Genomic DNA, 21,747 nt, shown 5'->3' on the forward strand with positions numbered 1-21,747 from the left:
TGGTCTGATCCCCTAGTAGAGCTACTGCAGCACAACATTTTTGAAAAAGTTGATGCTGTTATTGGTTGCTGTGTATGAGGATGTGTAGTCACAGACTGGACACCTACAGTAGGCATGTGAACATTTAAACCAGACCAAAAAGCTTATAGGAAAACGGTGGCTTAGTCTAAGGGCCCCTTCACACTACAGAATCTCCACCTGGAGAAATTCTGGGTGGAGATTTCATGGGCAACAGGCACCTGGAGAACAAGGACTGCCTTGAATTCATGCAGAAAAACGTTCTGCTTCCTCAGAATTTACTAGTGAAATTCACTAGTAGAATTTTGCCCAGAAAATACGTAGTGTGAATGGGCACTAAAGAATCATGTTTTATTTTATTTTATATGTGGTCCACTGGGTGTGTGAGCCTTATTTACTTGGGGAGGAGAGGACTCCTGGATTTACATTGGGAAGAAGACAAGCCAGCGTAGGCAGTTTGATGCTCTGAGCGATGTTGTTATGGAAACCTTCATGACACTTGAAGTAAAAAATCTGATTAACCTTAAACATGGATAAAGAGATGGACGTGGGGGGTTAATGCAGTTTGAACGGGCACAGACACATTTTCCTCTTTCACCATTTATATGATCCTTAGAACGTGTAATCATTGTGACTAAGGCCAGCACCTGGCCGAAACGCGTCACTTCCTGCCACGTACCTGTCATTCATGTAGAAGCATGTGAATAAAATCTATCATGTAGATCTGAAACCGAGCTGGAGCTTCCGTGTCTTTTCATACTGCTTTCAGGTGCAGTCCGCACCTTCTCCATGCTCGGTGTCTGGGAAACTGGGTGAGCTGATTCTACATCCTTTTTGCTTCATGGATAAAGAGATAGTCACGCCTCCTCCCATAGACATGAATGGAGGGGGCATGTGGTCCGCCGTCATTCATCACTGAGCAGAAGAATTCCTTCTGTGCACCAGATGACTGGAGTGCTGCACTGGAGATGGCAGGGGATCCCAGCGGTCAGACCTCCGCAATCAGACATCTTATCCTCTGCCCTTTGGAGTGCCCCTTTTAAAGGGCTACTCCGCCCCTAGACATCTTATCCCCTATCACAATCTCGGCTGCAGCACCCGACATCCGGTGCAAGGAGAGAACTTCGCTCTGTGCCGGATGACTGGCGATGTGGGGCGGAGGATCGTGACGTCACGCCCTGCTCGTGGGCCATGCCCTCTCAATGCAAATCTATGGGAGGGGGCTATCCTTTGGATGGGGGATAAGATGTCTAGGGGCAGAGTACCCCTTTAAGGTTGTGGAATGAGTCCCATGTTAGTAACTGGATAACCAACTGAAACACATGCACGAGCTGCTGGAAGAATATTAGGAGCAATGTACAGTAGATGGGAGGAAATCCTCTGAAGAAACTGTTTAATACCTTGCTGACATTTCTCTTGTTCGGCAACTTGATCAGCTGGATCCTGAAGGAAAACTGACAATAGGGTTTACCCGCTTTATCCTGAATATACGGGTAGATAGTGCAGGAGATGCTGATTCAAATGCTTCTTACCGGGTGAAAATCACCCTCACTATCTACCTGTATATTCAGGTTAGCAGCATCGGTTGGCTCCCTTAGTATTTTGTTTGTAAATTATTATTTGGTAAGTATTCCGTCTCTTATTACATCTTAGTTTTTTGCCTTGTCTTAGCTTCTGCCTGGCCATGATGGCATAACCAGCGCAGGACGAGCTCCTGAACAGTAGGCAGTTGTCACACTTTAGAGGCTGTTGTCTCTTTAAATTCCATCAACATATTGTTACATATCACCATCTGTCCTTTGATGATAATGTAGGTGCCAAAGCCATGTTCAGTAGATAATTAAACATTCATTAGGCCAGAGCTGCTTTTTTGCACTTGTCAGCCCTTGCCTACACTGTGGGACACAAAGCTGTTGGGTTTTGGCCATGTTTATCTAGCCATCAGTCATGTTATTTCCCAGATGATGTCTAAGCTCAATATCACATCCACAGTAGAGGTACACTTAGGAAAATGTATACTGTTTACCGACAGTGGCGGAGCTGTACGGGGTGCCATCATATTGCCCAAACTATGTTTACTATCAATCTGTAAGGGCTCTTAAAGGGTACCTCTCATCAAATAAACTTTTGATATATTTTAGATTAATGAATGTTGAATAACTTTCCAATAGCATGTTAATGAAAAATATGCTTCTTTCTATTGTATTTTTCCCGATCAGTCCTGTCAGCAAGCATTTCTGACTCATGCTGGAGTCCTAAACACTCAGAGCTGCCAGCCTGCTTTGTTCACAGCCAAACAGGCTGTGAACAAAGCAGGCTGGCAGCTCTGAGTGTTCTCCTTTGTGAACAAAGCAGACTGGCAGCTCGTAGTGTTTGCGGACTCCAGCATGAGTCTGAAATGCTTGCTGCCAGGACTGGTAGGGAGACCCCTAGTGGTCATTTCTTCAAAGTGGAAAATGAAATAGAAAGAAGCATATTTTTTAATAACACGCAATTGTAAAGTTATTCTGCATACATTAATCTATAATATATCAAAAGTTTTTTTGATGAGAGGTACGCTTTAAAATAAAATATGTTCTTCTCAGCTTGATCGCTTTGTACCATCCTGTCAGCTGCATGCACGCACGCTCAGAGTCTATATTGTAAAAAATACCGCGACACTTGACCTCCTCCGCTGGAAAATATGCTTTGGCTGGAAAGAATCATCTTTTCCTGTCTTGTGAATATCCATGTGCAGTCTAATGACTAGTGCTCTACTGCTAGCACCTCTTAGTTTCCACATTAAAATGACTTGTATTATTTATTCCTTTTCTGCATTCAAATTTTCTTCCACCAGTCCCATCTTATTTTCTGATACCGAGATGTAGATTCAGGAGACAGGAGTTAACCCTTTGTGATTAGCCCGTTCCTATGAATCATGTAATGACGCTAGTGACAACGTTGTCCTACAGGAAGATTAATGCAACTACTTATCCAGAATGCAGCTCACACGCGTCTCCTGGACTGGTTTTTATCAGATTAAAGCAACTTTTTATTATCAAGCCGTCCCGGTTATCATGTGAAAGGTTTATTTATTACCCTGGGGCCTTAAAGCACTTTGTTTATAGATATTAAAAATTATTTTTAGAAAATGAAATCTTGTAATGCTTCAATGTGCTCAGACTAAAGACTATGGAGTATTCTTGACTAATAATCTTATTCAACGTCTGTGGAATGAAGGGATGAACATTGTTAGCTCAGTTCTTAACAGAGATGTATTTATGTCCTGTAACCCTCTTATTGATAGCTGCTGTTTTGTAAATACAGTGGTCCCTCAGGTTACAATATTAACGACCATTGTATGTTGAAACCATTGTATGTTGAGACTATAACTCTATGGAAACCTGGTAATTGGTTCTGAAGCCCCAAAATGTCATCCAAAAATAGGAAAAAGTGAGGACTAAAGAAAAATAAGTAGATAACTAATATAGATAAAGCAAATCCTTACATATAAAAGTAAGAAAGATCTGCTGGGAGCTGTAAATCACTGTCTATGTCAGTGTTTCCCAACCAGGGTGCCTCCAGCTGTTGCAAAACTACAACTCCCAGCATGCCCGGACAGCCGTTGGCTGTCCGGGCATGCTGGGAGTTGTGGTTTTGCAACAGCTGGAGGCACCCTGGTTGGGAAGCAATGGTTTATGTAGAGGACAGGAGCTTCTTCAGGGTCCTATACAGTACACACAGTGTCCCAAATGGAGCCGCCCTTACTTGGTGTCCAAAGGAGCAGCTAACCCTGGCACAGGTAAGGAGTAGTACAGAACATGTAGTGCCTCCCTGTACTGTAGGGGGCGCTACCAGACATCCAGTCAGTGCATGCACTTCAGTAATAGAGGTGATTTACCAGTAAAATGCCCATTCTGATTGGTCAGTTCCTCCAGTTGTGTCAGGTGTCACAGATCTGGACTGTCTGTACATTGTATGTTGAGTCTGGTTTCAAGTTACAATGGTCCAGAAAAGACCATTGTAAGTTGAAACTATTGTATGTTGAGGCCATTGTAAGTTGAGGGATCACTGTACATCGACCTCTGCTACCGCTGTTAAATAATGTGGGGGACATTTCAATGTACACAGCATCTTTTACCTTTCGCCAAACTAGAATCCGGTTTAGATTCTTGATGTCAAACCCATGCTTTCTTTACATTTCTGGCTAAGATTCTATTCAAGTGTTCCCTATAAGACAGGCAATACAGAAATACAGCATATGGCTAGGTTTCCACACTGTTTTTTTCTTGTGTATTTTGTTTTATAAGAAAAGTGCCACTGCAGTTTTAGAGCCAAAGCCAGAAGTGTAATCAAAAAGTTAATGGGAAATATAAAGGAAGGACTTATACTTCTCCTTCCTGCTGGGTCCACTTCTGACTAGTGTACTGAAGGAGTAAATGCCTGTATCCCTAGAAGTCTGGGGAAGTGAATGGGTTAAAGGGTTATTGCCTATATCATAGAGGTCTAGGGCAGTAAGTGGCACATTTTAGTAGTAACTCAACTACTAGGACCCCAACCAATCACTTAAATGAGCACTGTCAGATACAAAAACTTTTGATATGTTGTAAAGCATGCAATTGCTTTCATGAGAAAAATTTTCAGTATTTCATACTGAAAAAGCCAGTCAAACTACTGGCTTACTAGTCCTGCTGTGTCCATGCGTCATCACCTATGTCATGGACACACTTCCTTGATTGACAGCTGTGAGCGCAGGGCTCACACCTGGAGGAAAAATCCTCCCACTGTCAGCTTGTGTCCCGCTACTGTCAGTGAGGACAAGCTGGGAGTTGTAGTTTTGCTAATGCTAAGGGAGATGTGAGCAGACAGCATACTGAGGGAGGGGGCGGAGACCTGCACAGTGAGGCCACGCCCCCTCCCTTTGAGAGGAATTCAGACTAGTGAGCTAAATTAAAAGTGTAATAAAAAATAAATAAAGGTGCTAGACACAGAAAATTTTGATGCACATGGTCAGGATTAGATACTGAGTGATATATAAAAAAAAATGTATTTGTTGGATCTGACGAGTACGCTTTAAAGGTAGTCCTGTGTCCTACCATTTGGATGGAGCAGTGGTCGACCACAATGTTATTGGAAAATATGCAGTCTCTTTATTAATACATCGTATAAAAGTATTTAAAACACGCACAATGGCCCTCATTTACTAAGAGTGGATTGTAGGTTTCTTTGTGGGTTTTAATTCCCTACAATTTATTTTCCAAGGTATTTACTTAGGTTTCCCTACATTTTTCACTTTCCCTACACTTTTCTTTTTTTTACACATGCTCTGATCTGTAGGGTTTTCCTCAGCTCAAATCCACCACATTTTATGTTGGGTTTTTGTGAAAATGTCAGGAACACGCCCCTTTTCTGAGACCACACCCCCTTTTCCAGGCAACCACGCCCCTTTTTCGGGTTTTCTTAGCAAAATGGAGAGTTAGTCGGGGTTTTTTCAATTCTGGTGCAAATTCTGGCGCACAATCTGGCGCAGACAGAATTTCTGGCGCAGCTGTTCTGCCAGTTAGAACTAACAGAGAGAAACACTTTCACAAGGAGACAAACTGAAGCTACATATGATACTCTACAATGTGAGTGAGGGACAGAAGGTGTCATTAATCCATCACTGGGTGCACCCAGAACAAGTGCAGTGATGAGATTCCACACCCATCTACTTGTGCAGAGCCAGATGCATCATGGAAAATGTAGGCAGCCTTAGTAGAGCCATATCAGAGGAGAAATAGGAATCAGATTGGCAGACAACCCATACATGGAACATCAACTAGTCAGCAGTAACACTTATACCCTCCTGGTCATCGAGGACAAGTGAGTGGTCATGCAATAGGCATGTAGTAAACTTTAAAGTATTTACCTCACAGTGGATGTCTGTTTATCGCTTGGACTATGGTCTTACCAGTGAACATGCTGGTACTGTGGGACTTGTCGATGTCTAGTTACAAATAATAATTTTTGCATATTAAATTGCATAACATGTTCAGATATTAACAGTGTAGTCCCAAATAATGTAATGTGCAGTCCTAAAGAAATAAGCACTGTCGATGTACACTCAAAATACTCTCCATATCTTTCATTTAAATCCTCAACTCAAATACCGAGCAATATTCTTAGTATATTCTTGGAGGTATCCATATTGTCTCCTTCTTCTCAAAGATGACAGTGCCCTATCCTTTTTCACCAGGTTAGGAAACAAGGATAGCTGGGTCACACTCAATCCCAAGCTAAAATGTCATATGGTTGTTTCTGTTGTGTGTGTGTGTGTGTTTTTTTTTAAGGTTTAGCATCCCTTATCTGGTAGCTAAGAATATTCTTTAGGTTAATAAGCTTTTCTAAGTTTTTACTATTTTTTAACTTGTTTATTTTTCTATCCTCAGGACACCTATACCTGCCACTGTAACCCTGGATTCATTGGTGCCTACTGTGAAGAATACGATGCCTGCCATAGTCACCCCTGCCAAAATAATGCCACATGCAGTGACCTCTTACAGAAGCACGATGGAAAAAATGCAACCTGCATTTGCCTGCCCGGTATGTATTCTCTTTAGTATATACTAACTCAGTAGCAATATCTAGGAGTCCTAAACAAAGTAGCACAACATTATAGATGTGCTATCCGTCCAAATAGTTTACAGATGTTTTTTGTGCAGGTTACACTGGGGAATATTGTGAAGCTCTAGTGGATCACTGCTCTCCCCAGCCGTGTAGAAACGGAGCTACCTGTGTGACAAGTCTCAGTGGGTTCAGCTGCCAGTGCCCTGAGGGTGAGTATTTATCTTTTAGTATATGGTAATAGTAGATGCATAACAAGCCTTTAAGCCTTGAAGTAAACTAATATCCGCAGATAGAAAAGTTTTCGGGCACTGATGCAAATGATCACTACCTAGATGTACCACTGCCTTATTGTTGTGGTTCGTGGCTTGGGGTAGAATTAGATTTGGCTGAAAATTTTATACAGTACTGCTTAGTCAATATATGCAGGCCATTTGTCTGAGATCATTAAGATGGCTGCCCAGAATCATGTGATGAGTGTAGACTCAAAATGGCTGACAACCCATATGCCTCAGTAAATATTCAAAATGGCTGCTCACCATGTGGTTTAGTGAATTTAATATACTCACTAACCCACATGGTGAGCAGCCATTGTGAATATTTACTGAGGCTTATGGGTTGTCAGCCATTTTGAGTCTACACTGGTCACATGGTTCTGGGCAGCCATCTTGATGATCTCATCTGCATATATTGACTAAGCAGTACTGTATAATATTTTCAGCCAAATCTAATTCTATCCCAAGCCACAAACCACAACACATATATGTTGAGGTTATTGATGGTATTGTGGTGTCCCGGTACAGGACATGGTCCTGTACCCTCCCTAACTCCCCTCAGGAAGAGTCGCTGCAGCCCATAGGGCTCTCCTGCAGGGTTCACCCCTTTGCTCACCTTCTATTGTCTCATATAAATGCATTGTATATATTGTGTATGCATTGTCAATATGTATAACGTTTGTACAAATGTGTACAGAAGTGTTAGTCATGTGAAGCACTGTCATGTGACATTCCCAGAGTTCTTTGGCTACAGGACCCACAGACTTTTCAACCAATGGGCTTTAGTCCAGCCTCCTTAGTATATGTGGGGCTGTAGTCTCTAAACTTGCTCTCTTATCTCCTGGATTTCAGCCAAGCACAAGACCTGTACTATCTAAATTCATCTCAGCTAGGCCAAAGCCTAAAGAACCTGCAGCCACTTCAAAACGTGAGTTATCAAGCTCTATCTACAATTCTAGTGACTACTACTTAACTCAAGAATAATATTAGTAGCACAGTGGCCTGCATAGATATTCTCAACACTACAAATCCCAGCAAGCCTGCGAGGTATCATGTGTCCCGGTTGCATCTAGAGAAACTGCATAACTGTAAAGACTGTTTCTTAAGAATTACAAGTAAAAGTTCCAGTTCTTGCATAATTCCTGCTGTGGACATTCCTTAATTGAAGACCGTTATTGGGTTGGTTGACGGCGGTTACCAAACCGGAAGAACCACATCCTGGCTTCGCAAATAATCATAATTAATAACACCTTACCCCACAGGGTTAATATCACTAGACCCTGCTACACTATTGCAACACCCCAGCTCACCACAGTATTACCGTATTTATCGGGGTATACCACGCACCGGCCTATAACACGCACCCTCATTTTACCAAGGCTATTTGGGTAAAAAAAGTTTTTTACCCAAATATCCATGGTAAAATGAGGGTGCGTGTGTGCGCGTGTATACCCCGATATACCCCCAGGAAAGGTAGGGGGAGAGAGCCCGTCGCTGCCCGCTTCTCTCCCCCTGCCTTTCCTGGGGTCTAGAGCGCTGCTGTCGGCCCTTCTCACCCCCTGGTTATCGGCGCCGCTGCCCGTTCTGTCCCCCTGACTATCGGTGCCGGCGCCGATAGCCAGGGGGAGAGAAGCGGCGCCGACAGCCAGGGGGAGAGAAGGGGCAGCGGCACCCATTGCCGGCGCCGCTGCCCCGTTGCCTCCCCCCATCCCCGGTGGCATAATTACCTGAGTCGGGTCCGCGCTGCTCCAGGCCTCCGTCGTGCGTCCCCAGCGTCGTTGCTATGCACGGCGCGGCGCACTGACGTCATGCGCCACGCCGTTCAGCACATAGCAATGACGCTGGGGACGCACGCCGGAGGCCTGGAGCAGCGCGGACCCGACTCAGGTAATTATGCCACCGGGGATGGGGGGAAGCAACGGGGCAGCAGCGCCGGCAATGGGTGCCGCTGCCGCTTCTCTCCCCCTGGCTGTCGGCGCCGCTTCTCTCCCCCTGGCTATTGGCGCCGGCACCGATAGTCAGGGGGACAGAACGGGCAGCGGCGCCGATAACCAGGGGGTGAGAAGGGCTGACAGCAGCGCTCTAGACCCCAGGAAAGGCAGGGGGAGAGAAGCGGGCAGCGACGGCCTCTCTCCCCCTGCCTTTCCTGGGGGTGTATCGGCGTATAACACGCACACAGACTTTAGGCTAAAAATTTTAGCCTAAAAAGTGCGTGTTATACGCCGATAAATACGGTATATATGGAAATCATTGCATCTATTGTTTCTCTTTTGCAGTGTTTTCCAACCAGTTTGCCTCCAGCTTTTGCAAAACTACAACTCCCACTACTGTAGGCACACTGGTTGAGGAACACTGCTATTTTGTATATTGATAATTCTACACTGACAAGTGTTCTTGTGTGTGGTGCCCAATATTACCAACCTGGATACAGGGTTACAGACTTTTCTTTATTTCTCTGTTCCTACTCCATCGGTGTATGATTCCTAACAGGAAATATAAGAAATCTGTATTATGGATTTGATCAGTGATGCCTAAGCTTGTGTGTGGAAGCATTGGGATCCTCATCAACTTGGGTTCCATTACTCTATGTAAATAGAATACTTGAATTCTCCCCTGAAGGATAGGAACTTTTTTGTTCATCACCCTGTAAGTAAAAACTAACTACCAACACCCCCCACCCCCTTGTACCCTCCAATCCAATAAACCCCCCTTTCTTCTCCATCACCTAGCCCTAAGTGCTGTTTGAGGACTACATAGTCCACCCTATATTTCCTCATGGCCATGCTAATCCGCTCGTCTCACTTTTTTTTTTTTCTAACTTTATTCTTATTCTTGGATTTTAGTAGAATGTTAATGGCTTTTTACATGAACAACTATTAATGAGACAATTTATCATCGATTTATCATCTTCTTGTCATTGAATGACCATGGACTCATCAATTCGGTTTTTATTATGATAATGTATTTTATATCCTTTTACCATAAATCAAATCTATAACTATGGAAGTGCGGAGCTTGGTAGAATAGATGTAATGCATTTGCACTATATAAGAAATAAGATAAGTTAATAAGTGTTTTTTTTTTTTTTTTTTTTAAGGCTTCTTTGGCTCCTTCTGCGAGGAGAAAGTAGATCCATGCTCCACATCTCCTTGCCTGAACAATGGCAGTTGTTACTCGGCTGGCCTCTCATTCTCCTGCCACTGCAGTCCAGGGTACATGGGTCCCACATGCTCCCAGCTTGCGGATTTCTGTGCCCTAAGTCCTTGTGCCCATGGGATCTGCCGAAGCATTGGAACCAGTTACAAATGTTTGTGCATTCCAGGTAAATTTATATAATCGGAGTATTACAATGTTGTATTATAAATATTAATATTCTTAATATTATTCTTATTAATGATTATTAATATCAATAATACAATAATATATTATTAATATTATTATGTATTATTATGTATTTGACTTTTCTTATTTGTATTCTCCAGTAGTGCTATGTTCTTTTTTTTTTAGTTGGGTGCAAAATGTATACTTATCCATAGCAAACTTTTATGTGATAAGGCACAAAGCAGCTTATATCTGTAGGGGTGAATTTATTATAGTATGTATGCATGTTCTCAAATATAGATAATAAGACTTTTTTTACGCAAACTTTTTGACTTTGTGACTTTTCAGTGGTTTGTGCTTGTCATAAATGGATGGGGCCTAGCAAATGGGGCATGGCCTCTGACAATAAAAATCTACTCCAGCTCATAACTGGCACCGATTATTGTGTGGTGCATGGACAGCCACAGGTAAGCCAGAATTAGAGGCCTGATCCCCTTAAAAGGGTTCTCCACCATAAGGTGATTTTAGTACGTACCTGGCAGACATTAATGGACATGCTTAGGAAGGATCTAAGGCTATATGGCTATGTTGTGAGATTACCATAACACTGTGGCTAGCTTTTTGTGAACTGGTATTTCCTGTTTCAGTTTTCTTTTTTTGACAACAAATACCATAATTCCATTTTCCTCCCTTCCACCCATTGAAATATAAATGAGCTTCATCCATTCAAAAGACCTGCGGTTTTCAATCAGGGTGCCTACATCTGTTGCATTAGTTCCAGATTGATCTCTCTCCCACCAAGCGATCGCTCCACCCATTGAAGCAGACAGGCTCCCTGCCATCAGCTGACTAGTGAGTCAGGTCTCGGCCGCATTGCAACCTGGGAAAAATCTGGGACAACAGTAATTTTGTATGATGTTAAAAATAAATATTGGGGTTAAAATCACATAAGAATTGTGAGAAAACTGTCACACACAGGTACAGACACTATATTATGAACTACACTAACTTTACAGCCCCTGTAGCATAGTCAAATGAAAAAAAAAATCCTGGAATACCCCTTTAATATATTTGGCACATTTTACTGCTATTTTACTCCAGTTCCCTTTACCTTATGACTGGCATATAAAAGGTTTGTAATAAATTTCCCTAGTTAGGAGAGAGATTAGAGATAAGAATAGAAAGAGCAGAGATTGCAACCTATATATGAAGAATTATACTAAATATTTTCCCAAAAATACATTTATCAATCTGCCCAGCTCCTTCTGCTCTGTAACATGAAGTTAGTAAGTCACACTATATGTACAATGTGACAGGTAAGCATATTAATGTGGTATGAAATATGTGCCAACTATTAGTAATGAATGAGAGTTTTTAAGCCACAATTCTGTCACAAAATTTTCTTAGTAAATTTAATTGTTGGCTTACTATGTGTTTCTCACAAAGCGGCAGAGAAGGTTAGCTATCAGGCACTGCTGGAGCAATATTAAGACGGACTCTGCTAGAGCAATTGTAAGATAGTCTCTTGTAAATATCTGGATGGGTGAACTGCCGGATTATCAAAAGCTGCCGAAATGGAGAGACAATGGTGGTGCGGCTTCAGGAAAAGTGCGTGTATAGCATATCAACTTCAAAGGCAAGAAGTAGGAAAAGAATTGCAATCACCACATAGCGTGTCCCAGGGTAAGAAGCGTCAGATGACGCGAAACTAGTCGCCACCCACCTGTGTGCCCCTGCGTCTCGAGAGCGGCTGCTCTCACTCGCCGCTACATGGAAATGTTCCTGTATCTTGCTGCTATTATGTCTTATGGAATAAACATCTGATTACCCTGGGACACGCTATGTGGTGAGTGCGATTCTTTTCCTGCTTTTTGCCTTTGAAGTTACTATGTGTTTCTACTTGTACATTGACAGTGATGAACCAGCGTGGTTAATTTGACAAAAGCTTCTTAGTTTATTAAAGATGTATAATTTTTTTCAATAAATATTTTTGTATATTTTTGAGATAGCATTAGAAAATGTGTCTGAGGCTACATTTACATCTGAAAAGTAGCCTATATTCAGGGCCAAACTGGTCTAGCGGGATACCAAAAAAATTCCCGGTAGGCCGCCAGCCCCGTGGTCCGGTGATGTAAAGTTTATCTCGATCCATAGAAAACTTAGAGCGCATGCACAGCACTACACTGACACCGTAATGCTAGCGCAGGCGGCGTTAGGAGTGTAGCCTTGCGCATGCGCATCTGTCCATACAGTGCAAGCAGTTTTCTACGATTCGTAGAAAACTAAGAGAGCATGCGCAGTTTTCTTCCCCTACGCAGTTAGCGTAGGGAGGCTAGCATAAGTTAGCGCATGCGCAGTTGTTAGAGTAAGTAGTTAGAGTAGGTAGCGTAGTGTAGAAGGCAGGGAGAGGGGGAAACCAGCATAGGGTTAGTAGTTTAACATTAGCGTAGTATAGTGTTAACGCAGTCTTAGAGTAGTTAGCGTAGTGTGAGCGCAGTTTTAGAGTAGTTAGCGCAGCGTAGTGTTAACGCAGTTTTAGCGTAGTTAGCGTAGTGTAGTGTTAGCGCAGTTTTAGGTTAGGTAGCATAGTCTTAGCGTAGTTAGTGTAGTGTTAGCACAGTTTTAGCTTAGGTAGCGTAGCCTTAGTGTAGTTAGTGTAGTGTAGTGTTAGCACAGTTTTAGCGTATTTAGCATAGCGTAGTGTTAGCGCAGTTTTAGCATAGCTAGCGTAGCGCAATGTTAGCGCAGTTTTAGCGTATTTAACGTAGTGTAGTGTTAGCGCATTTTCAGCATATTTAGTGTAGTGTTTGCGCATATTGAGCGTAGTGTAGTGTTAGCGCAGTTTTAGTGTATTTAGCGTAGTGTAGTGTTAGCGCAGTATTAGAATATTTAGCCTAGTGTAGTGTTCGCACAGTTTTAGCGTAGTTAGCGTAGCATAGTGTTAGCGCAGTTTTAGCGTATTTAGCGTAGTGTAGTGTTAGCGCAGTATTATCATATTTAGCGTAGTGTAGTGTTAGCGCAGTTTTAGTGTAGTTAGCGTAGCGAAGTAGTGTTAGCGCAGTTTTAGCGTAGTTAGTATAGCATAGTATTAGCGCAGTTTTAGCGTAGTTAGCATAGCGTAGTGTTAACGCAGTTTTAGCATATTTATCGCAGTGTAGTGTTAGCGCAGTTTTAGCTTATTTAGCGTAGTGTTAGCACAGTTTTAGCATCGTTAGCGTAGCATTAGCGCAGTTATAACGTAGTTAGGGTAGCGCAGTTTTAGCGTAGTTAGTGTAGCCTTGTGTTAGCGCAGCTTTAGAGTAGTTAGCGTAGTGTTAGCGCAGTTTTAGTGTAGTTAGCGTAGTGTTAAAGCAGTTTTAGCGTATTTAAAAGTTGTGTAGTGTTAGTGCAGTTTTAGCGTAGTGTAGTGCTAGCGCAGTTTAGCGTAGTTAGCGTAGCGTAGTTAGTGTAGTGTAGTGTTAGCGCAGTCTTAGCGTAGTTAGCGTAGCGTAGTGTTAGTGCAGTTTTACACAGGTTTAGCGTAGTTTGCGTAGTGTTAGCACAGTTTTGCACAGGTGTTGTGTAGCTAACTTTTACAGGCAGATAAAGCGCAGTTTAGAGAGTGTAGCATAAGGTGTAGCTTAGCTTAGTCATACAGTGAAGGGGCTACAACTCCCAGCATGCCCAGGCAGCCAAATCCTTGTACATTAAAGGGGTACTCCGGTGGAAAACTTTTTTTTTTAAATCAACTGGTGCCAGAAAGTTAAACAGATTTGTAAATTACTTCTATTAAAATCTTAATCCTTCCAATACTTATTAGCTGCTGAATACTACAGAGGAAGTTCTTTTGTTTTTGGAACACATAGCTCTCTGCTGATATCACGAGCACAGTGCTCTCTGCTGATATCTGTCCATTTTAGGATCTGTCCAGAGCAGCATATGTTTGCTATGGGGATTGTCTCCTACTCTGGACAGTTCTTAAAATGGGCATAGATTTCAGCAGAGAGCACTGTGCTTTTGATGTCAGCAGAGAGCTCTGTGTTCCAAAAAGAAATGAATTTCCTCTAGTATTAAGCAGCTAATAAGTACTGAGCCAGGGCTTAGCGTTATCTATAAGACAGCTTCCACTACTAAGCCTGTAAAGTAATTTAAAAAAAACATACACACACAACATACCCCCCCCCCAGCCCTCGTTAACCATTTTATAAAAAAAAATTTAAGTGCAGGTCTTCGTTGTAGTCCACTGAAACCGATGTAGTCCTCTACATTCACGTATCTGAAACGAGAAGAGAAGAAAAACACAAAAAATGGGTTACAACATTTTTGGGGGTTCTTGCGCTGGAGAGCCTAACTTGCCACCCCCGTCCCAGCTCTGTCCTCCTCCTGTGTTGCTCCACATCTAGTGACGGAGCAGGAATGGAGGTGGGTAAGTGGCCTTCTGATCACAGTATACAGCCATCTATATAGATGGCTGTATACCCCTAATGAACTCAGGGCTCACGCACCTCTGCTACATTAACGTAACAGAGCGCAACTCTCTCTGCTACTTTATCGTACAAGGACGCACTCGCCTTTGCTACGTTAATGTAGCAGAGCGCATTGGCCTATGCTATTTTAATGTAGCAGAGCACAATGGCCTCTGCTACATTTGCAAAACTACAACTCCCATCCTTCCTGGACAGCCTTTGGGTTGGGCATGTCTGGGCATGCTGGGAGTTGTAGCCCCTTTACTGTATGACTAAGCTAACCTACACCCCATGCTACACTCTCTAAACTACGCTTTATCTGCCTGTAAAACTAAGTTAGCTACACTACACCTGTGTAAAACTGTGCTAACACTACGCTAACTATGCTACACCTGTGTAATCCTACAATAACATTACGCTAAGCTTACCACACTACACCTGTGTAAAACTACGCTAAAACTGCACTAACTATGCTAACTGTGCTAAAACTGCGCTTACACTACGCAAAATACGCTAAAACTGCACTAACACTATGCTACGCTAACTACGCTAAAACTATGCTAACACTACGCTAACTACTCTAAAACTGAGCTAACATTACACTACCATAACTACTCTATACCTGTGTAAAACTACAACTCCTATCCTGCCTGGACAGCCTTTAGCTGTGTAAAACTACGCTAAAACTGCACTAACACTACACTACGCTAACTATGCTAAAACTGCACTAACACTACACTACGCTAACTATGCTAAAACTGCGCTAACACTACACTACGCTGGTTTTCCTCTCTCCCTGCCTCCTGCACTATGCTAACTACATACGCATGCACTCACAGTTTTTTACAGACTACTCTGAACAACTGCGTAGAAAACTGCTTGCGTGGTATGGACAACTGTGCATGCGCAGGGCTACGCTCCTAGCGCTGCCTACATTAGCCCTACGCTGTCAGCATAGTGCTGCGCATGCGCTCTAAGCTTTCTACAGATCAAGCTAAACTTTACATTACTGGCAGCGACTGACCCGTGCTTGGCTGCACAATAGAAAGTAGCGGCTGGCTGCTGCCTCACACTACCATACACTAGTGTCTGTTACGCCGAGCGCTCCGGGTCCCTGCTCCTCCCCGGAGCGCTCGCGGCGTTCCTCTCTCTGCAGCGCCCCGGTCAGACCCGCTGACCGGGAGCGCTGCACTGACTCTGCCGGCGGGGATGCGATACGCATAGCGGGACGCGCCCGCTCGCGAATCGCATCCCAAGTCACTCACCTGTCCCGGTCCCCGGCTGTCGCGTCCTGGCGCGCGCGGCTCCGCTCCTTAGGGTGCTCGCGCGCCAGCTCTCTAAGATTTAAAGGGCCAGTGCACCAATGATTGGTGCCTGGCCCAATCAGTCTGATTAGCTTCCACCTGCCCCCTGTCCATATAACCTCACTTCCCCTGCACTTCCTGGCTGGATCTTGTTGCCATTGTGCCTGTGAAAGCCTTTCCTTGTGTGTTCCTAGCTTGTGTTCCAGACCTCCTGCCGTTGCCCCTGACTACGATCCTTGCTGCCTGCCCTGACCTTCTGCTACGTCCGACCTTGCTCTTGCCTTATCCCTTGTACCACGCCTATCTCAGCAGTCAGAGAGGTTGAGCCATTGCCGGTGGATACGACCTGGTTGCTACCGCGGCTGCAAGACCATCCCGCTTTGCGGCGGGCTCTGGTAAATACCAGTAGCAACTTAGAACCGGTCCGCCGGCACGGTCCACGCCAATCCCTCTCTGACACAGAGGATCCACCTCCTGCCTGCCGAATCCTAACAGTAGATCCGGCCATGGATTCCGCTGAGGTGCCGCTGTCAAGTCTCGCCGACATATCCACGGTGATCGCCCAGCAATCCCTACTGATCGCCCAACAAGATCACCAGCTGTCGTACTTGACTACCATGACACAGCAACTTCAGTCGCAGCTACAGCAGCTGCGACAGCAACTACCATCTCCTCCGCCGGCTCCTGCACCTCCTCCGCAGCGAGCGGCCGCTCCCAACCCCCGCTTGTCCCTGCCGGACAAATTTGATGGGGACTCTAGACTCTGCCGTGGTCTCCTGTCTGGGAAGGCCCTGTCATGGGCCACACCGCTCGGGGCACCTCTCTCACAGTATCCTGTGCAATCTACCCCTGTGCCTCCCGCCGAGGAGGCTATGCAAGTCGATCGGTCTCGCCTGACTCCTGAAGAAAGGACTCGCCGCAGAAATAAAAATTTACGCCTGTACTGCACTGTGCGTTACCGCACAGAACCCCTGCTCATGAGCATTGAACTGCATCTCGAAAAAATTGAACTTTTTGTTTTAACCAACTGCACCATTGAAGTCCTCCTCGGTCTGCCATGGCTCCAATGCCACTCTCCTACCCTTGATTGGACCACCGGGGAGATCAAGAGCTGGGGTGCTTCTTGCCACAAAAAACGTCTGCTCCCAGTCCCGTCAGTCAAACCTCAGTGTCTCCTACTTTACCTGGTCTCCCCAAGGCCTATCAGGACTATGCTGTGTCTCCTCCTCATAGCCCCCGTCCTGTTAACACTCTGCCCCGTGCCAAGCTTCACCCTCTTCCCTCCCTCCCCACTCCCACGCCTTCTGGTTTGCCTGCTGTTGATGAGGTTTCCCGGGGCTTCTCCACCGCCTGGAAAAAGACTCAAAAATCCCTGATACAAGCCTCATCCCGGATGAAGAAGCATGCCGACAAAAAAAGAACTCCTCCTGTCTTTGTGTGGCTCTCCGCCAAGTATATCCGCTTCCGTGTCCCCAGTTTTAATCTGGCACCACGTTATCTTGGACCCTTTGAAGTCAAGTGCCTAGAGAAAGCTACTCCTGTCTCCGGGTCCTCAGATGTCCCAAGGGGGGGGGTACTGTTACGCCGAGCGCTCCGGGTCCCTGCTCCTCCCCGGAGCGCTCGCGGCGTTCCTCTCTCTGCAGCGCCCCGGTCAGACCTGCTGACCGAGAGCGCTGCACTGACTCTGCCGGCGGGGATGTCAGGACCTTGTATACAGTGGCCGCTATAAGCTCCCAGCCCCGCCACACACTTTACTCACTGACTTGGGGAGGCCATGCAGGACGTTCGCGTCATGGCATGGGAGGTGTGATGATATGACGTCATCACGTCACCTACACGTTAACGCAGGGGTTACTAAGCTGGACGGAACAGCTCTGCATGGGTTCAGTGGAAGGTAAGTCTAAAGTTGTTGTTTTTTTTTTTTTTACAAATAGCGCACCAAAAGTGGGAGGGCATAAGTGCTATATGGGGGCACAAAGGGGCCATACTACTGTATGGGGGCACAGAAGGGACCTAGCTTCTGTATGGGAGAAGTCTTCATGATGACCAGGAACAATGGAGAAGAAAAGTAAAGGTGAACAGCTCCGATCAAAAAAGACGTCACCTGTGATTCACTTGGAGAAGACGTCACCTGTGATTCACTGGATGTAACTGTAAGCATTCATCTGGTCTGCACCACCTTTGTTGGTGCCTACCTGTATATGGTCACTGTATGGGGTAAATCTTAATCTTTACATAGTGGATTTTTTTTAGTTGCAGTGTGGAGTCATTCTGTGGTAGTCGTGGTCATGGTGTGGTGGTATTATTTGTCCCTTGTATACTGATATTGATAATATTGATCACAGTATACAGGATTTTGTCAGTAACAGTATGATGGTAATATGTATGATATTTCTCTTTGTATACTGGTATTATTGGTGGTAATGGTCTCAGTATACAGGATTTTGTCAGTAACAATATGATGGTAATATGTACAGTATGTATTTCTCCTTGTATACTGGTATTATGGTAAATATTGGTCTCAGAATACTGGGTTTTCATATGCAATTATTCAGTTCCTCCACATACTGCATTGTACCCATCACTATGGGCTTCGGTTCCTTGAACTCGGTATACACAGATATTTACAAAACTTTTGGTACTCTTCTGTTAAAGACAGAAAACCCACAATGCTCCCTGAAATAACTTGATAACTGACAAAAGTTATAATAAATAAAAATTTACTGAAAATTACCTGATGAAAATCAGACATTGCTTTTGAATTGTGGTTTAGCAGAACTATATTGAAAACTGAAACTGTCCTGGACAAAAATGATGGTACCGTAACTTAATATTTTGTTGTACAACCTTTAAATCAGTCCAAATGAGACTTCTGTACTTGTCTCCAGGTATCTTGGCCAACTCCTCATAAGACACTTCTCCAGCTGGCTCAGATGTGAACATGTCTTCTCCAGACTGCAGGTTTCAGCTCCTTCCACAGATGTTCAATAGATAATGGCAAGACCACTTGTTTTACTCTATTCTTGGGTATTTTTAACTTTGTGTTCAAAGGGCATTGTGGTTTTTCCTGTCTTTAACAGAAGGGTACCAACAATTGTGTTAGAATCTGTATATTTCTACAGTATTTATCTTAAAGGGGTACTCCCACCCTAGACATCTTATCCCCTATGCAAAGGATAGGGGTTAAGATGTCTGATCTCGGGGGTCCCGCCGCTGATGACTCCCGCAGTATTGCATGCGGCACCCACTTGTTTTTTGTCCAGAAGCGCTGGAGGGTCTGAGTCGCGACAACGGGAACGGAAGTCTGTGACTTCAGGACTCCTTCCCCATGTGACGTAACGCCCGTCCCCTCAATGCATTGACTCCCCCTCCCATTGACTTGCATTGAGGGGATGGGCGTGACGTCACACGGGGGCCGAGTCCTGACGTCACGGACTTCCGTTTCTGTAATCGCGACCCTCCAGCGCTTCCGTACAAAAAACAGGTGGGTGCCGCATGCAATACTGCGGGGGACCCCAGCGGCGGGACCCCCGAGATCAGACATATTAACCCCTATCCTTTGGATAGGGGATAAGATGTCTAGGGTGGGAGTACCCCTTTAAGGTTACTAAAAAGCTGTTATATTTTTATTAATTTTTTGATAAGTATACTGTTTAGGCTAAGTCCACATCTGCATTGGAGCTCTATTCTAGAACTCCTTCACAGAGTCTGTACCAGATACAAACAACGGACCGGAATGGTTCTTTTCAGATCAGACACCAATGACTTTGAATGGGGTTTGTCGAGTTTCCGTTAAGCGGAGAGAAAACACTGACCTGACCTCACTTACATGGGTCCACCTATCTCATCATGCATTTGTCTGATTTTGTAATAAGCCAAAATTATTAGTATATCTTTGGAGTACTTGAGTCTCACAACCTGGGAAGAGCAGTGAAAATCAATGCAGATTTTCCCTGACTCAATTCAAACTCATGACCCCTGCTCTGTGGGATGGCAGAGCTAAGCATTGAGCCACCGTGCACGGGGAGTGAACTCTGTCATAGTACAGAAGATTACTATAATGCAGAAGATGGAATGAAGTGCAAATGAATGCTCCCACCTCGCTCTTTGACCTGAAGTAAATTGTAGATTATCTGGAAAGAGACGGATCTGACGCTCAGCTCTTTCTAGGGTACATGTGTGCTGGTATGTTCTTTGAAAAGATATACAGATCATTTTGTGGATTTGACTTATTTCTGCAAAGCCCAGATATCGTATCTCAAAAAAAAAAAAAAACTTTAAATTGACTATTTGATAAGTTTGTGAGTGAAGAAATTGACTTTTGAAAGATCTTAAACGTTGGTATTTGGTTTTGATCAGAACAGCAGGAAGCCAGAAGCATTAAGATTTCCGTCTGATTTTTTTCCGTCAAACAGAATAAGTCCTCAGTCTTTTGGTCTCACCGGCAGGCGCTCTGACCTTGAGTGACCTTTTGTTCTCATTGAGCTCATAAAAGTGGCAGAACTTTATTTTATTCATGAGAGCATAAATCAGCTTTATATATAGTAAGCAGAAAATAATATGGAGTCCTACAATGTAGGAATATTTTATAGGGTCCTTTGGGGATTCTGAGAAATACATCTTTTAGAGTCCGAGATGGTCTAGTAAAGGTAGAAATATCCAGTAAATAATGGCCCTCATCTACTGATTTTCCATTCCCCCCCCCTCTTTATAGTGAATTTCTTATTACCGTATAAGCCGAGTTTTTCAGCACGATTTTTCGTGCTGAAAACACCCCACTCGGCTTATACTCGATTGAACTCTCCGCCCTCAGTGGTCTTCAACCTGCGAACCTCCAGATGTTTCAAAACTACAACTCCCAGCAAGCCCGGGCAGCCATCGGCAGCCGCTCAGCGGGACGTTAGGGTGCGCTGGTCCGGTGCTGCAGGACTGTCCGGTGGGGAGGTCGTCCGGTGGGATAGTCGTTCCGGGCTGTCCATCTTCACCTGGGGGGCCTCTTCTCTGCGCTTCGGGCCCGGCCCTGGAATAGAGGTGTTGCCTTGACGACGACGCACAGGGACGTTCATTAGCAACGTCCCTCTGCGTCATCGTCAAGGCAACACCTCTATTCCAGGCCCGAAGCGCGGAGAAGAGGCCCCCCGGTGAAGATGGACAGCCCGGAACGACTATCCCACCGGACGGTCCTGCAGCACAGATGGCCCGGACCAGTGCACCCTAACATCCCGCCGACCGGAGGTGAGTACAAAACTAAAGGGGGTGAGAGGGTGGGTGGGGGGGCTGGATGATGTCGAAGGCCGCAGTGGTCTTCAACCTGGGGACCTCCAGATGTTTCAAAACTACAACTCCCAGCAAGCCCAGACAGCCGATGGCTGCCCGGGCTTGCTGGGGAGTTGTAGTTTTGAAACATCTGGAGGTCCGCAGGTTGAAGACCACTGTATCAGACATTGACAAGCGGTGATGAAGAGGGGGGGGGGTTGCTGATGACATGTGGTGATAATAAGGGGATGATGAAGGGAGGGTGTGGGATGATGACAAGGGGATGATGAAGGGGGGGGGGATGATGACAAGGGGATGATGAAGGGGGGGTGTGGGATGATGACAAGGGGATGATGACAGGCGGTGATGATGAAGGGGGGATGATGACAGGCGGTGATGATGAAGGGGGGATGATGACAGGCAGTGATGATGAAGGGGGGATGATGACAGGTTGATGATGATGAGGGTGTTAATGACGGGGGGTCTGGATGATGACAGGGGGGATGATGTATTTCCCACCCTAGGCTTATACTCGAGTCAATAACT

General features: G+C 44.8%; 1 protein-coding gene across 1 annotated transcript in view; it reads left to right on the forward strand.

Moving 5' to 3' along the window:
- Nucleotides 1-21,747, forward strand: part of DNER (delta/notch like EGF repeat containing) — a 272,367-nt gene that overhangs the window by 185,162 nt on the left and 65,458 nt on the right. The window contains exons 6-8 of the mRNA XM_056564499.1: nucleotides 6,426-6,579; nucleotides 6,699-6,812; nucleotides 9,973-10,197. Coding sequence (XP_056420474.1) covers nucleotides 6,426-6,579; nucleotides 6,699-6,812; nucleotides 9,973-10,197 — 493 coding nt within the window. The remainder of the gene's footprint in view (nucleotides 1-6,425; nucleotides 6,580-6,698; nucleotides 6,813-9,972; nucleotides 10,198-21,747) is intronic.

Source organism: Hyla sarda, chromosome 3 (assembly GCF_029499605.1).
Source record: "Hyla sarda isolate aHylSar1 chromosome 3, aHylSar1.hap1, whole genome shotgun sequence".
Taxonomy (NCBI): domain Eukaryota; kingdom Metazoa; phylum Chordata; class Amphibia; order Anura; family Hylidae; genus Hyla; species Hyla sarda.